The sequence below is a fragment of the Marmota flaviventris genome, chromosome 3 (assembly GCF_047511675.1).
Source record: "Marmota flaviventris isolate mMarFla1 chromosome 3, mMarFla1.hap1, whole genome shotgun sequence".
Lineage (NCBI taxonomy): Eukaryota > Metazoa > Chordata > Mammalia > Rodentia > Sciuridae > Marmota > Marmota flaviventris.
The window spans coordinates 76,020,945-76,040,341 of NC_092500.1; the positions used below are offsets into that span (position 1 = coordinate 76,020,945).

The 19,397-nt window shown below is 33.2% G+C and overlaps 2 protein-coding genes across 6 annotated transcripts in view; one reads left to right on the top strand and one right to left on the bottom strand.

Annotated features, from left to right (window-relative positions):
• The window catches only part of Redic1 (regulator of DNA class I crossover intermediates 1), an 84,836-nt gene extending 77,401 nt beyond the window's left edge, over positions 1 to 7,435 (bottom strand). For all 5 annotated transcript variants that reach the window (XM_071609199.1, XM_071609198.1, XM_027934073.2 and 2 more), the window contains exon 1: positions 7,145 to 7,435. Coding sequence is in view for 4 of the 5 variants with exons in the window: in XM_071609198.1 (XP_071465299.1) it covers positions 7,145 to 7,164 (20 nt within the window). In the remaining variant the exon portion in view is untranslated. The remainder of the gene's footprint in view (positions 1 to 7,144) is intronic.
• A 250-nt stretch (positions 7,436 to 7,685) lies between these two features.
• The window catches only part of Abcd2 (ATP binding cassette subfamily D member 2), a 55,627-nt gene continuing 43,915 nt past the window's right edge, over positions 7,686 to 19,397 (top strand). The window contains exons 1-3 of the mRNA XM_071609971.1: positions 7,686 to 8,841; positions 10,453 to 10,633; positions 16,913 to 17,034. Of these exons, the coding sequence (XP_071466072.1) occupies positions 7,906 to 8,841; positions 10,453 to 10,633; positions 16,913 to 17,034 (1,239 nt within the window). The 5' untranslated portion in view covers positions 7,686 to 7,905. The remainder of the gene's footprint in view (positions 8,842 to 10,452; positions 10,634 to 16,912; positions 17,035 to 19,397) is intronic.

Genomic DNA, 19,397 nt, shown 5'->3' on the forward strand with positions numbered 1-19,397 from the left:
AATTAATTAATTCTGGATGTCTTGGAGTTGTTCTGAAGGAGCTTTGTAATTGTTCTCTAGTTACTTTTCTGTATTTTAACTCTCTAACAATTCTCAACCTTTTCAACCAAAATCACCACTAAAAACGGGGGGAGAATAAATAGGTATTCCAAGATAGTATAGGATAAGGATTAAAATTCCTATTTATTAGACGCTCCAATCAGCTGCTAGTGATTATGAAAAGCATTGTCTCAGATTGAGGCCTTTTAGGTGATTAGAGTGCCAAATTCAACTAATCTCATCTACTCTTGCCTACTCTGAGAGTAGAAAGTGGAAACACTCATTTTTTCATAATCAACATGTGGCTTCATCTGAAGAAGCCCAGCTCCCTCACAAGGAAACTTTATTTAAAACTGCATAGTTTATCTTAACATTTTCTAAGAGTTTCAATTTTACTCTATAATGTGTTCTATGTTTGTTTACATTTAAAGACAGGTTTTCCCAAGTCTCTGAGTAAAAAGAATATTCCAAAGCAGATGTAACCATGCATATTTAGTCTGTTGTTTCTTAAGCCCCAGTTCCTAATTCCTTCAGGTGCAGCAGTACAGTCATTTTGAGAAACACAATTCTAGACTATATTTCCTGCAATATACTGCCTTTGAATCCTCCCAATGGCAATTAAAATACTACTCTCAGAACAACCAGAAAAATTTGTTACATAAAACAATAATAGCATCATTCTATTAGTGCTTAAGTCTTTGTAATATGATTTCATATAATCTTTTATTTTTACTTTTTTTTGTAGTTGCAGATGGACAGCATGCCTTCATTTTATTTGTTTATTTTTATGTGGTGCTGAGGATTGAACCCAGTGCCTCATACACATGAGGCAAGCATTCTGCCTCTGAGCTACAGTGCCAGCCCTAAACAAGTAGGCATGCAAAAATATATTTGTTGAATTAATTAATTCTGGATGTCTTGGAGTTGTTCTGAAGGAAGAACAACAATATAATCTTAATATTCATTTTAAAGAATATCAAATTTAAAACATCACTTTATCATCATGTATAACTAAATCCTGTTGAAGCCTATAAGTGAATTTTCACTTTTTTCCAAAGGGCAAGTGTTCTTTTAGAACACTAGCCAGAAATAATCCTGGTAAATTTCTAAAACACAATGCTAACACATTCAACAGGATAAACACTCAAGCTAAAGTTACTTGGTGAACATAAAAGCATCTTTTCTCTTATAATTTTTCTGTGAAATTTAATATAGTCTAACCATATCACCACTGTCCTGGGTCTATCTATGATTTTTTAAAAAGGTACACAGTAGCTGTTTCAATTGACACACTTTTCATCAACACTTTTGATCAAACAAAATTATAGACCTACATGATTTCCACCCTAAGGGACTTTGAGGTCAATGGCAATGTAATAAGTAGGTCACGTAAAACTAAATTGTCAACCCATCATGTTTTATGTGATTAATCCTAAATAAGAACTGTAAACTCTCTTGTAAGTTATTCAAATAAAAGGTGGTGACAGTATTTACCTTTAAAAAATAAATTATAATTGGAAAATATGGTGATATTGCTGCTCTGCCTTGGATTTAGTGCAACTGGGACCAGACTGTCTTGTGATACTTTCCAAATTCATACAAAGACTATGTATCAACCTATAAAATCCAACCTCTCAAGAGAGGAATAGGTGCAGGCAGAAGGTAGGGTTCAGGGGCCTCATAACAGGATAAGCATGAAGGATATCAAGGAAGTGAGGAAGTAAAGCAGGGACTGCCACCCCTAGCAGGCCCCACAAGTGATGCCTTCGGGAAGATAGCAGAGAGAAGCTGAGTTAGTTGCTTTTGTTTTAGGAACAGGGACTTGAAGCCACAGCCTCCATCCTGGCACGTATAGCAATTAAAAGACCCACTCCTACGAGGTTGTTTCCAGCTAAGGCTGTGACCCTTCTACAGGGGCCTAAGAAAAAGGCGTCACTATGGTATAAATGTCCAGGTACACGATGACTATAGTATCTAACTCTACCAGCGCAACTTACCGGGATCCCCCAACCCAATTCATCACTGCAAATCTGCCCTATGAGAGTTACACTAAGCTCCTTAAGGCTGGAGCTCGGACCAGTAACTCTAGGCCAGCCCACAGCTTCAGGGTAGGTCTCTCTAACACCAGCCTGGGGCCCAACTTCCCGACAGTCAATGCGCACCTGAGAGACCTTCCGGTCCCAATCCCTACAGCCCCTGCGGCTTCTTCAGTGCACCTCTTCCGGTGGAAGGTGGGGTTCTGTTAGGCCACAAGCGAATCCATGGGAAAGCAATACAGTGTCCACCCGACTCAGCCTGAATAACAAGACTGACATCGGTTTTAACCTCTCACCTTAGGCAAACCTAACTAAATGAAAATATCTGATAGTGGCCACAGGGTTGGCGTTCCATATGGTCTCCACCATAATTTATCGTGTTCCTTATTGGCCTCTGCTTTCTTTATCAAGTCAGAGACCAGATTCAGGAAATAAAACGACGAGGTTAACGATATCCAAACCCCCCAAAATGATGTTTTCTGTTCTGATTTGTTATTCCACACCCAAATCCTTTATATATTTCTAATGCACAGTTTTAATATTTAATAAACAGTTATCAGAAACATTGCACTGTAGTAATATACTATTTTACATTTTGTGAGTGTTGGGTTTTTTAAAGAGCTCCATCACAAATTAATTTAGCTATGAAGGACCAAAGACTTTAAATTTCGTATTAAGGGGGGAAAAAAAATCCCAAAACAGAAATTGGATTTTGCTGTTCATTCTATTGTTTGTATAGTCTCCACAAAACACATACCTTACAAACTGTTCTATAATAATATGCTTTGAAATTAAATATCTTATCCCAAATAAATGCACAAAGAATTTTTTCAGTTGCCATGATGCTTTTCTCCAGAGTGTAACCTGTAGAAGATCTCATGATGTAATACTTTTTCTGTTAAGTAGTAGGGAAATAGTACCTGGAATTGTATTATGTCTCAGAATAGACATCTTGTTTAATAATGTAAATCCTGACTTTTATAACAAAAACTCACCAAAGTATATCTGTGACTGACTAGATCAGATGAATTCAACATTTCAGAGAAGTACTCCTCTGCACAGAGTGGCTGTTGGTTTTCAGGAACTAAACCCTACACTCAAGGCAGGAACAATAGTCCTATATATCTGCCTTTTGTACTTTTAGCATTCTAAACTTGTTGACTAAATTAATTAGAAGGGGAAATAATTTTCTAAAGGAAATATGACTTGCTTCTGTCCTTCCTTTTCTTTCTTTTTTTCCTTTTATTGTTTGTGAAAGGACATAAAGGGGAAATTGACTAATTTTTAAGAGGAGTAAAGAACTGAGCTGGAATGAACCATTTCTTCTCCCTCTAGAGTTATTGCTTTCCTCCCAGTCACAAAGAGGCAGTAGAAATGGTAAATTAGGCTAAAGAAAGATTAATCTATGGGATACATGTTCAGATAGCTATTTACTGAGTTTTTCTTTAAGCAAAAGACATTTCTTTAGGAACAAGGTATTAGGTAGTTGTGTGTAATACTGAAATATTGACTGAAGATCTCATCTGCAATGTTGTTTATGCCTCCATGACTAAGATAGAATGACTGATAGATAATAAGGATCAAACACTGTACTATTTTAGGGTCAGTAGAGCAATTAGGTAATCTCTTGGGTCAGGAATCAGTTCAAGATAACAATGCAATGGAGATGAAATACTATTCAGCATTTGTTGTGAATGAAATTCATTCAAAATTATTAAAACTTAAACAATTTATCCTTACCTATTTATAAAAATTACTTTCTGGTGATTTGCAATGTAAAATATAATTCATACATAATCTATATAATATATTCATTTATGTTGTTTTACTTATTACCAAAAAATTCTGAGGTTTTACAATTTATAAAATGTGTGTATGTATATTTATTTATTTATTTCCTAATAAATATTATTCTATATATACATGTAAAATCTAATCCTACTCTTGGATGGATATTGGTGATGGCCATGAGAATATTATATTATAAGCAGAGTAGTAATTCGAGAATCATTGCTTTAAATATTTTTAGAATTCATTTCAAGCTCTTTTTCTAAGATTATTTCCCAAGAAATTTTTAATATTTTCCCATATCAAAATACATAAAGTGAGAAGCTTGCGTAGAAATTAAACTTAATACGTTTAATACAATAATAAGGGATTTTTTTTACTTCTTTTTTTTCTCCTAGTTTGGAATTCAAACTTAAGTAACATTCTCTTTGCTTTAATTCATATTGCCAGTATAAAAAAAAAAAGATAAAAGAATCACTCTAACCATCTTAACTTTTTAAAGTCCTATGTCACTTAATGGTGGGAATACATTGAGAAATGCATCTTAGATGGTGTTGTCATCATGAAAATATCACAGAGTGCATTTACACAAAACTAGATGGTGTCGGTAGATCACTTTGTGTGACCTCTTGAGCCACATTAAACCTGATATTCATGAGGCTGCACATGAGGCCTGAAATGCATGAGGTATAATAATATGGCACATGGCTTTACAACAAACATTATTTTATAATTAGAAAGAGTACACTCTAATTATAAAAAGTTTAGTATAGTAAATACATAAGCCAGTAACATAATCATTTATTATCACTATCAACTGTTATGTACTGTACATGATTATTTGTGCTATATTTTTATCTGACTGGCTGCACAGTAGGTTTGTTTAAAATTGCATTGCCATAAACAGGTGAGTAATGCATTGCATTGTTCTGTGACATTACAAAGGCTATGATGTCACTTGGTTATAGGAGTATTTCAACTCCATTAGGATCGTATGGGACCACTGTTGTATATCTGGTCCAATGTTGACCAAAACTTTATTATGTGGAGCAGGACTATATTTCCTCCTCTGATTGCCTATATCATTACTTCTCATCTTGAATCCTTCCTTTGCTTTATCTGAAACCTTGAACCTAATCTCAGATCTTAGGCTCTGACCTTTGGAGCAGTATAGAAAGAACAGTAGGGGTGAAATTTACATTATTATAGTTAGATCTGTACTTAAGGAGCTCAATATCAAGTTAAAACTCACATTGACCTCCACAGTTGTACTAAGTGCCTCTCAACCTTCTTTGTACCGTAATTCTTGTAACTAAATTTTTATCTTGGTCTCTTTCCTCATATTTGATTCTTCATTCAGCAAATTCTCACCCCAGGCCTTCAGAGCTTGTTTATGTACTCCAGGCTCATCATTAGTTGGTAAACTGACCTACCTACAGCTAAGAGCTGTCCTGCTTGGATCTTTAGTGTTCTTTGCTTCTGGATTCCCACCCTGCTCCTTCTTCCCCATATGGCTGCCCCTGGTGGTTTGCCAGTGATGTAAGCCACTTGTCTTGACTACCAGCTGTTGTCTAACCCAGTCATCCTTCTGTGTACCTGTTCTGCCTGACTAAACATCCTGCCATCACCCCCAGATAGATTTACCCTGGCCTCCAACCTGTTATAGTTAACCCTTCTGTGTTTAGCTCTCAGGAGATGAACATAAATTATTAAAATTTAAAAATATAAGGCGGTCTTATTTTGTGTACACCAAAAGCATGATCTGAGAAAGAATAGATTTTGACAGTAACCACTATGGCCCTTTGATCTTTATATACAGGTTTAGAAATTCTTAATAGAATGATCGAGTGTGCTGATAATATCGAATATATTCATATGAAGTTTGTATGAAACTGTCATTCATACGTTAATAAGTTTGCTGAATTTAAAGTAAACAAATGAAAATATATGTAATGAGTCTTGGAATTAATATAATCATATAACAAAGAGATTTAAAAGTTTGAGAATATTGTTACTTATAAAAATGAGGATAGTTCATTATAAACTGAAATATGAAGATCATTTAACATCGAGACAGGTTTTGTATTCTAGAACAGAAATTTTCAAAATTTTATCAAGGCAAGACAGTAAATATTTTAGTCTCTGTTGAATCCATTCAACTCTGCCACTATGGCTTAAAAGAAGACGGTAAATGAATTTGACTGTGTTCCAATAAAACTTCATTATGGATATGGAAATAAAAATTTCATATAATTTTATCATCACAAAAATATTCTTTTTTTGGTATATTTTCAACCATTTAAAATATAAAATCGCTCAGTGGTAAAGCACTCACCTAGCACTTGTGAGGCACTGGGTTTGATCCCCGGCACCATATAAAAATAAATAAACAAAATAAGATATCATGTCCATCTACAACTAAAAATATTTGGGGCTAGGGCTGTAGCTGAGTGGCAGAGCACTTGCTTAGCATATAAAATATAAAATCATTCTTAGCTTACTGGTCATATAAAAATAAATACCAGGCTGAAATTGGCCCACTGATCATAATTTGCCAAGCTCTGTTCTAGCTTAAATGTCTGTCTTCCCAAGCTTTCAGGTGAAAGTGTCTATGTTGTGAGTGAGATGGAGAGAGGCAAAAAATTACTTTCTGGCATTAAAATATACACTTAGCCTCCCCCACCTAAAAAAAAATGCCCTTTGGGATTTTTAAATTGTGCAAAATCTTGCTTGCCTATTGAGAAGTTTATATCCTCTATATCCTCCTTTAGGATGTGAAGAATTTTTTTTTAGACACTCTTGATTTTTATCAAATAATCAAATGGAAATAAGAAGTAGCCAGAATATTACCTCTAAGTCTAAAGAGACCAACACAACGAAAACTTACAAAAAAACACCAATTCTTGAAAAGTGAAGTAAGATCCTACAGAAGCTTTTTCTATTACCCAATTCCAGTTGGATTCACAAATGAAATTTGGTTATAGCAAAAAATTTTGATTATAGAGCTACATATACCCAAGTGAAAACACAAGGGAGTGGGAGAAATGAGACGTTAATCTCATTTAATAATCATCTTGTAAATAAATAAGAGTGCATCTGATTTCCCTTGTTAAAAATAACAGTTATGGAGCAGGAAGATTTTTATTATATGACAAGTAAACATAGATCTGGAGTGGAAAAAAAAGGAGAAGATCTAGAAGTATAAGAAAGAATTATTTTCTGTAATACAGAAGACTTTCCCCTCTATTTATTTACAAGGAACACCCTCAATTACAACTTACCTGTTAGGTTCTGGGACCATTCATGAAATCACACACAAAAAAACAAACCCCACTTCAGATCAAAACACATTCCCAAGTATTTGCATTTGATACTTTGTTTTTACCAGTGCCCCTTCACTTTCTTCTTTTCATATTAATTAGATATTGATCATCTTATCCCTCCTCCCTGGTTACTTTCCCTTGTCTCGTTTTGTGAGTCTTTCTGCTTTCTCTTCCCCTTATGGCATCTAAAAAAGAAAAGAAAAGAGAAGAGAAAAAAAAAAAAAAACCTTAAAGAAGAACTGTATATCCTGAAACTTCTGCGGGTTTCTAAATGACACTGAGCATGCTCAGTAGCTAGGGCAGGTTTTGTTCGCGGGTAGCTGGCCTGATTCGACCTCTCCAAAAATAGACGTTTAACCCTCGCTGAACTGTTTAAAGATGTAATTCGTCTTGCTTTCTCCTCCTTTTCAAGGTTCCCAAGAGAAGCTGCGAGGATTCCAAGGTCCCACCGCCTTCACAGCCAATGAGGAGCCTGGGAGGGAGGAGCTTCGTGCAGCTAGAGCTTCTGAGGGAATCATCCCCAGTAGATGCAGTGGAGTCTGAGCTCTGCTGTGTATGTCACAGACGAACAAAATAATAAAATAAAATAAAACAGTATAGGAAAAACGCTACAGACTATGTGATGCTGTAGGACTTTCTGAAACATCTACTGGGGGTTCCTGTGGAGTATGATCTTTTAAAAAGAATTCTTTTTGAAGCCGGTTTGGGTAACTGGGAAAATGATACATATGCTAAATGCAGCAGCTGATCGAATGAAATGGACCAGATCCGGTGCTGCTAAGAGGGCTGCCTGCCTGGTGGCTGCAGCATATGCGCTGAAAACCCTCTATCCCGTCATTGGCAAGCGTTTAAAGCAATCTGGCCACGGGAGGAAAAAAGAAGCTTACCCCGCTGCAGAGAACAGAGAAATACTGCATTGCACCGAGAACATTTGTAAAAAACCTTCGCCTGGAGTGAATGCAGATTTTTTCAAACAGCTACTAGAACTTCGGAAAATTCTCTTTCCCAAACTTGTGACCACTGAAACAGGGTGGCTCTGCCTCCACTCGGTGGCTCTAATCTCAAGAACCTTTCTATCTATTTATGTGGCTGGTCTGGATGGAAAAATCGTGAAAAGCATTGTGGAAAAGAAGCCTCGGACTTTCATCCTCAAATTAATCAAGTGGCTTATGATTGCCATTCCTGCCACCTTTGTCAACAGTGCAATAAGGTACCTGGAGTGCAAATTGGCTTTGGCTTTCAGAACTCGATTAGTAGACCATGCCTATGAAACCTATTTTACAAATCAGACTTATTATAAGGTGATCAATATGGATGGGAGGCTGGCAAACCCTGACCAGTCTCTTACTGAGGATATTATGATGTTCTCCCAATCTGTGGCTCACTTGTATTCCAACCTGACCAAACCTATTTTAGATGTAATCCTGACCTCCTATACACTCATCCAGACTGCTACATCCAGAGGAGCAAGCCCAATTGGACCCACCCTGTTAGCAGGACTTGTGGTGTATGCCACTGCTAAAGTGTTGAAGGCTTGCTCTCCCAAATTTGGTAAATTGGTAGCTGAAGAAGCTCATAGAAAAGGCTATTTGCGGTATGTGCACTCCAGAATTATAGCCAATGTGGAAGAAATTGCTTTTTACAGAGGACATAAGGTAAGATAAAAATTAAGGTGATGAGTGAAATGTGAGACTGTTCAATCAGCCACTGCAGTGCTACACCATCTGTTGTATATTTGACTGATGACTATTGGACCCACTTTCTTAAACTTTTTGATTTCTGTGATTGCTAAACTTAAATTAAAATATACACTTCATTATCTTTTAAAATGGCATGCTGTTAAAGAATTATAAAGTGCAAACTTTTTAAAAGTTTGATGAGAATAAAATTTCAACATTTAAGAAACAGCCTACATATCTTCAGTTACACAAATATCTCAAAAACACATTCTTAAAACTTAAACCCTAACTTGGTAGACGACCTTAAAGTATGTGAAAAAAAATACATATTTGGAAACTAAGAGTAAATACCTTTCCATTGAGGTGGAAAATTTAGAATGGTTTTCTTTATTGTCATTCCTTTGTTGCTTAAGAGGGGGGAAAACCACATTTCATATGGAAGACAATTTTAATAATTTTGCATGTCTGATCAATTTTGGAGCATCCTAAGAAATGCAGAAGAGTTTCTTATAAAGTAATATTTCTATTATGTTTAGTTTATGTTCAGCACATAGTTTGACTCAAATTAAAAGAGTCAGTGAAATTAAATTTTGTCTATTTAAAAAAATAAAATTAGGAAACGAATAGGAAAAAAGAAGTTCCAGAATATTTTTAAATATTTAATATTTTCAACATTAAGTAGATCCTTAAAACAATTAGCCAGATTGCACAGATTTCTAATGCATGGGAGTGACTTCAGATGTTAAATATGACATATTTTAAAAATGATGCATCTGAAATCTTAATACAGATGACTTGGCAAATGAAATAATAAGTTGAAGATATTTTAATTATTAAGGAGGATTATTTAGCTTTTAAAACATCTGAAATTATCAAAATTTTTAAATAGCAGAACCAATTTAAATAAAATATTTTGAAACAAATTTAGGACCTTTACTCCCACTTGAAAATTGGCCTCATATGTTATATTAATCATGTTGATTTGTCCTTCTCCCTGAATCATTGAACACAATCATTGAACACAATATTATAGTGTGCTATATGGTTCTTGCATAAAAGACAAAATCCAGTAAACTGAGTCAGTTAAAAGGTGGAGTTTATAAATGTATGTCATGTATTTATTTTTAGAATAATATGGTTCTAATATTGTTTATCCATGTCTTACAAATATAGTTTTAACAGCTTAAATTTTGAAATCATAATGATAAATCACTTTTGTGGGGACACACACACACACACACATTTGAGGAAGGGGGTTGCTGCAGATTGAGCCTAGGGCCACATCCATACTAGGCAAGTGCTCTACTACTGAATACACCCCCAGCCCAGTTATATGTATTTTACACTTAATATTATATTCATTGAATAGCATAAAAATTTTAATAGTCCCAAGTATAACCCAAACTAAATAATAATGACTAATTATAATATAAATCTGTATTTCTTGGTTGTTAAGGCCCATAGATAATGCTATACTAAGTAAACCAAAATAATAATAAGTTCTTATCATTAAAGACAGCCCTCAAGCACATATGGTATTTATTTTCATAAGTATGTTAGGTTAATTCTTATTTTTTTTCTCTATAGGTAGAAATGAAGCAACTCCAGAAGAGTTACAAAGCTTTAGCGGACCAGATGAACCTTATTTTATCCAAACGTTTGTGGTACATCATGATAGAGCAATTCTTAATGAAGTACGTTTGGAGCAGCTGTGGACTAATTATGGTGGCTATCCCTATTATCACTGCAACTGGCTTTGCAGATGGTGGTAATGATATTTACACTTAATCTTACATTTATCTTTAACATTGTTTCTCTTGAAGATATCATTGCTTGTTTCATGTTAGAGAAACTGTGTGTATAGAAATTATTCTATAGTTATTAGTAGTCAGAAACAATGTCAGACTTTGCAACACTTAGAATTAAGCAAACAAGTGACTCAAAGAACCTGAGTTATCTCAAAGAATTGGAGATATGTTAGAGATCTCTGATGCAGTGTTACCTGGAGTACAATTTTAATTATACTGCCTAGTACATGAATTCTCTAGTTTACAGTTAACCTCAAAACAAATCAGCACATTCAGAAAGAGCATAACACAACCTTTTCTCGTGTTTAGTTTCACATCCCATGAACTAGTCTATAATAGAGTCCATAACTGAATTTGCACTGATTAGTGATTTGGAAACTTGGTTCACTACATTGGGCACCAGGAATATTGATGAGAATGCCATGGAATGAAGTGTACACTACTTATAGGTAATACTGATAACTCTTATATAGCGTGATTTAGTGGTATAGTGGAGGAGAAATTATAAGGCTGCAATTGTCTAATTCTAAATCTTTACCAACAATTTTCATCTTTTGGAATAATTAAGAAAGATAAGGGCAAGAAAGGCTTTGTTAAAATGTTATGTAATCCTTAGATAGAAATTTGGGTTTGGGGTTGGTGATACTAACTCTACCCATTAATAGAGTGCTTGCCTCCCATGCACAAGGCCCTGGGTTCAATCCCCAGCACAGGAAGGAAGGAAGGAAGGAAGGAAGGAAGGAAGGAAGGAAGGAAGGAAGGAAGGAAGGAACTGAGTTCTCAATTGGCAGGAATGGAGGGGAAATATAGTCAGACCTCTATATTCTTGGATTTGAATACAAGGATTCAACTAGAGATGAAAACTATTTGGAAAATATTTGTGTCTGTGATGAATATGTACTTTTTATTGTTAGATTTCCTTTATAATACAATACAACAACTATTTACATAGCATTTATATGGTATTGGGTATCATAAGTTATTTAGAGAGGATTTGAACTATATGAGAAGATGTAAGTTATATGCAATTACTACATCACTTTATGTAAGTGACTTGGCATCTGTGAAGAAAAATATAGCAGGATTCACCTTATTTTATATATACTTATGGTATAAAATTAAGGATTAATAGTTCTTTGCTTAAAGCAAGCTATAAAAATATATAATCTGTAATATTTTAAAACAGTGTTTCAGTGCTTTAACCAATTTTACAAAAACACTTGTCAAATTTGAGTCATTCTTAACCTAAAAATGTTCATGTTAGTAAACAATTTTTAGAAAATTATTTAGTAAACTATATGTGTAAGTTCTTCTTTATGGTAAGTGCTATATACATACCTAATAGACTACACAACTAAACTACCTGACAGTATATTTAGACCACTGAAGGAATTGATTTTATCTGTTTTTATGTTTTCAAACTTTACCCCAAAATGATCCCCAAAAATTTTTATATTGAAAAATGGTATTGTTAGTAATAGTGTTTTAAACATAATCTTTTCATAATGAAATAACTACATTTTCAAAAGAGTACAAAAGAAAAAAAGCAGTTAAAAACCTGTGGCCATAAGATTAGTTTTATTAAGGAATCTGGCAAAATATTCATTAAAAATTTATTCATCACAATAATAATACTTATTTTAAAGTTTTACATATAATATATATTAGAGACAATCCCAATGACAGGATTATGGTGTAGTTCTGTCAGCAGTGTTTGGTCTTACTAGAAAACCCTGGAGTATTCGACAGAGAACAGTGAAAATGCAGCTATTAATGGTGACAAATTAACCCCACAGAGACCAGTAAAAAGGTAAACAATGTATATGAGGAGTCTAACAAGGCCAGTTAGCAAGACATAAAAAGATATTTAAAAATAAATCCTAAAAATCCTGAAAAATGCCATATTAAAGGAATATTATTTTAGGTTGAAACTACAATGATAATTCCACTGATGCAAATGAAAAAGTATTTCTTAAAGTTGGTTCCCAAAGAAAATTTTTATACAGAGGAAAAGGATGTAAACTTTTCATAGAAGAAAAAATGAAATCATGTGACAGAATATTATGTTTCAAACTCTTCTGTACATCTAAGGTTCTGTAATATCTATATGTATGTTCACATGAATGCATATATATGTATATAAATTTACTAAGTATTTTTGACATATGGTAACTTAATGTGAAATATTTCACTCAGACGAGAATTTTTTTCATATATAGTGATATGTCTTTGGGATTTTAGTTCTTGGAAATACATACCATATTTCCTAATCTACTTTTTAGTATTAATTTACACTTAATTCTTTAGTTGTCCTTTAGTTTAAAGATGTATGATGCTGTATGTTTTAAGGCAAAAGAAGGTGGGGAAAATATGTGAATGGGAGAATAGAAAAAAGAAAAAGTAGGATAGAGGGGAAAGAATAGAATAGGAAAAAGAAAGCAGACCAGACCTAGTGTTCAAATTGTCATCTGCTGTTTAATAGTTATCCATACGTGGGAAAATTACATAAACTTTATAGGTCTTAGTGTTCCTGTCTTAACTATAGGGATGCTAATATACATTGTTCAGAATTGTTATGAAAATATATGCAATGTACTTAATGTGCTTTGAAACAGCCCTTAGTAAGTAGTAAAATTTGAGTGGAAACAATTGTTATTTATTTTATTTGTATCTTTTGAGTTCTCATGTCAGATTGCCTGGGTTCAGATGGTGGAAGTTTTGTTTACTAGGCTCTGACCTTGGGAAAATCTCTTAACTTTTTGTGTGTCAATTTCCTCATATCCAAACAGGGGAAATGTGCAGGGTTGTTATGAGGGTTAAGGAAAAGCACATATGTGAAACTCAGAACAGTGCCTGGCTCATAAAAAAATGCTCAATTGGTATTTGACAATGTGATTAATGTTACTGTTTAAAGGAGCAAAGAATATCAAATTAATTATGAAGTCAAAGGTTAAATTGTGGATAGGGGAAAGAACCTGCATAATTGTTGTTAGAGGAGAAAAGAAAAACAGTTTTGTGGTACATTTTCTGTACGTCAATTTTTAGTGAAATTTTATGGTACAACAGTATTATGTTTGTATACAAGTTCACATTACAGTATTGCATGTAGAACGTGCCATTTTCACATCAGAAAAGTAGCTTAGATCTTGTAGTCTAGAGCCCCAGCCTTGCTTAAGATCAAAGCACTAAGAATTGGAGGCATTATATACCCCTAGCCCACTGCCTTTTTCTCCTGTACCATGCTACCTCCATATTCACTACATTAAAACTTAATAAGGGATTTGAGTAAGTTTGAGATCAAGTAATTGTGAGTTCCAATGGTTGAAAAAGAGACAGTGAAGTAGTTAATTATGTAGAGGTTCTATTCTATTATTTTTAAAGAACATTGCCTCTTTCATTTTCTTTGTACTAAGAGAAAGATAAATTATGTGAACAAAATAATTACCTAAAAGGTATAATCTCCATATTTCTTTTCATTAGTAGGCCCTTTCTTCTCTTTATATCAAAAGCAGTTCTGGACAAGGCCAGGAAAAGATACTTATAGTTCCCTTTTGACATACTTTATCACAGACACCTGCCACCTGAGGAAAAGAGCACCTAAGCTACTTGCTCTTCCAATTGTGTCCACATGCTTGTGATGTGAGTGTGAGGTGGAACATCAGAAGTAGCAACTGAGAGACACTTCTCCCAGAAATCAAACTAAATTCTGTACTTAGTACCATGGGTAACATTTTTATTCCTAAATTTACCTTTGACAGATTATATCCATAGCTCCTGCTGTATTGTCTCATGTTCTGATGTCAAATTACTGAAATATCATTTTATATTTTGGATCAATTTGGATATAATTCCACTTCTGTTGAACAATTACCATAGCAATAATTATCAATACATATTGAAGACATACTCGCTGCTTTATAGTATATCATATTATGTCTATACCACTTTATCCATTCTATTGTTGGTAGACATTTGGACTGTATCCAGTTTTGATGATGTTGGTTTTGAGGATAATAGTAGTGATATAAACATTTTTGTAAATTTTTTTTAGTGAATTTATGCATTTCTGTTGGTACTTACCTAGGACCAGGACTGGTTGATTACAGGCTATGTATGTGTTCAGATTTCCTAAATTTGTTAAACATTTTCCCAAAGAAGTGCTTCCAATTTACATACCAATCATCAGTTTATGAGAATTCTAGTTCATACACGTATTTGTCAATGTTTGTTATTGTCAGTCTTTTTTTTATAGACATTGTCATGAGTATACAGTGGTATTTCACTATGCTCTTAATTTACATTTCTCTGATGGCAATTGAAGTTAAGCACGTTCTCTTTGTTGGTGTCCTGTCTATGAAGGCCTCTAAATCTTTAGCTTATTATTAACTTGGTTTATTTGTTTTTTCTTATTGATTTGTAAATCAATCTAATGAAATATGTAATGTTTTTGTCAGATATGCATATAAATATAATATATATATATATATATATATGTATGTACACACATACACATAATCTCAAGTATCTTTTTACACCTGATGTCTTACCTTTTCAGTCTTTTAACAATGTTCAAGAGAAGTTCATGATTTTAACCTATCTTTCACTGTGGTTAGTAGTTTCATGTCCTATTTAAGAAATATTTGCATAACCCAACATCATAAATATATTCTTTTATTTTCTAGAAATTTCATTGGCTTTTCATTTCACATTGAGATCTTCAATTTATTTAGAATTGATATTTATATATGGTATGAAGAAGGTTAGGGATAAAAAGTTTTGTTGAGATTTGTCAAGATGACAAAGATAAAAATAAATGGAAATAAATAAACTTAGACTTTAAGAGAAGTAAGAAGAGTAATGTTAACTTTAGATTTTTTTTAAGTTAATATACTTTTATTTTTATAAAAGTTTTAGGTTTACAAAAATTTATTTAAAAGTACACAATTCTCAAAATACCCTCTCCCTCTAGTAGTTTTTGCTCTTATTTATATCTTGTGCTAATATGGAACATTTATTACAACTGATAAACCAATATTTATACATTATTAACTAAAATCCATAATTTACATTAGGAATCACTCTATATTGTATATTTCTAGTGGTGTTGATCTATGTATGATTACATAACCTTAACTTTAAAATCCTTTCTTATCCACTCAGTGAAATAGCCAGACCAGAGATGTGACCACTTTTATATACCTAATACTCTCAGAATTTAGGAGTAGTAAAACAAGCATATATAAAACTAAATATAAATCCTTAAATGAGAATTTTTTTTACAAATAGCTAAAATATTTAGTGAGGAAAATAAAATATGTTAACCTAACATACAAAATAGGCCAATATTTTCAACCATGGATTTATCCCTGACACTAAGGAATCTAACCTTGTCATAGAGGTCAGGCAGTTGGCTGCTAAGTGCATGACAAAATATTACTGATACTCCCTTCACAGTACCTTCCAAAGAACAACCAGTAGAATAAAAAAGTCAAATACAATCTCTGGGAAACTATTTGTTATTTTATTACTAAAAGTGTGAACAAAACCCAATAGTCATTAATCTGCCAAAGTAACATGGAAATTACCATTCCATATCAACTACCAGTTAATTTGTGCAAATGTTCTTTTTCTTCTTAACAGAGATTTTCAATGAAAGCTACCTTTAATCCAAATTCATAAAATCCCATAATTATTTTAGGCCATCAGACAGATTCTCTATAAACCAAAACTATTCTTAGTGCTTTAACTGATAGAGCATAAACAATCAGAGGATTAAGAATATGGCATGTTTGGGATACAGCTGAACAGTAAGATAAGGGATGCATAAGAAAGGTAGAGTCTAATTATGAAGGCCAGCTAATTTGCATTTATGTTAAAGAAACCACAACATAAAACTTGTTTATATTCAAATTAGTGGTATTTATTGACCAGATCACTTGTATTTTATTGCTGTGGGGTCATAATGACAGAGTTAGATATGAAAAGCTTTGAAAGAGAGCTAAGTGAAAATAGTCTTAGTTTCTATAGATGTAGTTGTCCTAGCTCTCCTAAAAAAAATAGTAAAATAAAAGGAAGTTTCCAATAAAATCTGGTACAGATACTATATTTTTAATAATTCATTATATGTCTAGAAAATTGCTGATACTAATGAGATATTAATCATTGTGTTATCCATAATTGGTTTAGAATAAGACATTTAGTTACTTGAAAAACTCAATTGTTTTGTAATTTGATTTTAGATCAAGAAGATGGTCAGAAGCAAGCTATGGTTAGTGAACGGACAGAAGCCTTTACCACTGCTCGAAATTTATTGGCTTCTGGAGCTGATGCTATTGAAAGGATTATGTCATCTTACAAAGAGGTACTTGTATTCTTCAATTTATTAAAATAAGATACAACATATAAAAATCAAGCAATATGTACATTACCAGGTTGTTATAGTATCTTGGAAACATATCTTTACGAAAAACTTCAAAAAGAATATCATCAAAGTTAAAGACAAACTCTCAAGGGTGCTGTTGCTAATATCCTTTATTTGTTACTCCTCCTTTTTTAGAAATAGAGAATTCTATCTCTAGTATGACATATCTATTTTTAATTTTTTAAAAAAATCCCTCAAAGTGCTGGGATATAGCTGGGATGTAGAGCACTTGCATAATTTTTAATAGACCCTGCCTGGGTTCAATCACAAGCACCACAAAAAAAAAAAAAAAATCCCTCAGATATGGACTCTGGAACCAGAGTGACTAAATTTACATTTTCACTTCAGCATTTATGCATTATGTGACCTTGATCAAATTCCTTAATTTCTCTGTTCTGTGTCTTTATTTCCTTTTCTGTAAAATGAAGATAGTAATAGTACTGACTTTGTAGGTTTGTTGCAAAGTAATACATGTAAAAATTCAAGAAAATGCATATTAAGTTCTCATAAATACTAGTTAATAATGTTGTATATATTTTGAAAAATGTATCCATCTTTCATTAATGAACTTTCACCAGCCATGTTTAAAATCTTCTTGGGATTCCATCTTTTTTCTGTCTTCCCTGCAGAGTTTGGGCTTTCTTCTCTGTTTTTACCTCTGCATGACTGGTGCTTGAATACATTAATATTGTCTTTCTCCTATACCAGATCTTTAGCTCCTTGAAAGCAGGGACTGTCTGACTCATCTTTACATTCATAATATTCATTTTAGTGCTTGGGATTATGTCTTCATACAAAGAGGTACTTGTATTTGTTGATTTGATTAATAAATTGTTGAAAGAATGGTAAAAGGACCTATAAATACCACAGAGTTAATATTAAAATTATTTTACTAAATTCAGATATTCCTTGTGGCTTTCTTATCAATATATATCATTAAAACATCATTACAAGTTTAGCTGTCTACTAAATTAGTCATAAATACCTATATAGTAGATTTACAAATTTTGTGTTGTCCTTATAGAAGTAAAATTTTTTAAGTAAAAGCAGTAGTTCAGCAACACATATCAAAAGAGCTCAATTTTTTTTAAAAAAAATTCAAATACTAATTTCAGCATTATAGAGACCTAGTTTTGGGGATAGACTTTTACTTTATTTCACTTTAATATTAAGTAACAAAAATACTTAACATTAAAATTAAATGGTGAATAAAAATGTTGTTCATGTCACATTAAAATACACTGCTATTTAAGTCACAGAAAAGACATCATTTAGCCTTTCTAGATTATCTCCAACTCAACAAATGACTACATTTTGCTTTATTTTGCCTGCATTTGCTTCAAATCATGGAATTTCTACTTCTTAGAAAAGTTACATCTGAGCTGAGCACAGTGGTGCATGCCTATAATCCCAGCAGCTCTGGAGGCTGAGGCAGGAGGATCACAAGTTTAAAGCCAGCCTCAGCAATGGCAAGGTGCTAAGTAACTCAGTGAGACTATGTCTCTAAATAAAATACAAAATAGGGCTGGGATGTGGCTCAGTGGTTGAGTGCCCATGAGTTTAATCCCAGGTAGTTACACCCCCGCCCCCCAAAAAAAGTCCCATCTGCTGGGACAGCATATAAAATCACCACGCCTTCTCTGCTAGCTCCAGAGGAACCAAGTTTCCTTTATACAGACAGGAATCTAAGACAAATCCCTTGTTTGGAATCCCAAAGTAATTTATCCGAAGGTACATTCTTATTTTTTTCCATGCACTCCCTGCCCAATTCTACCCTCTATCCAAGTGTACTAACCTTCTGCCCGTTTTTAATTACCCTCTAATTTTGGTTTTGAAATTTTTTTCTATGCAAATGTTTATATTTACCCATGTTTCTTTTGAATCCATATTTTATAAATCTTTACTTTTGTATTTCTCCATTTTGGAATTCAACAATTTCCTCTAGATAACATTTTAGAAACTATTGTTGAAATAACTATAACATTAATTTATAGAAATGAAATACCCATGTAATTACAAACTTCTCACTAAGTAGAAGGTTTTTAACCATAATACTCATTTATAGCTTAATTTTTGCACATATAAAAATCTTAATCAAATGTCAGCGTTGTATTATTTCGCAAGCTATTATTTAACATACCTTTATTAGTGACATGCTTTCTTTATTAGGAACAATTGCCCAATGTTTGTGTTATCTTTTTCATTGAGGAAAAAAAATGGTCTAGATAGGAAATGAGTCACATTTTAGAGAACCCTGATAACAAGTATTGTCTTCATAGAAAAATATCAGGAGGTTAACCCAG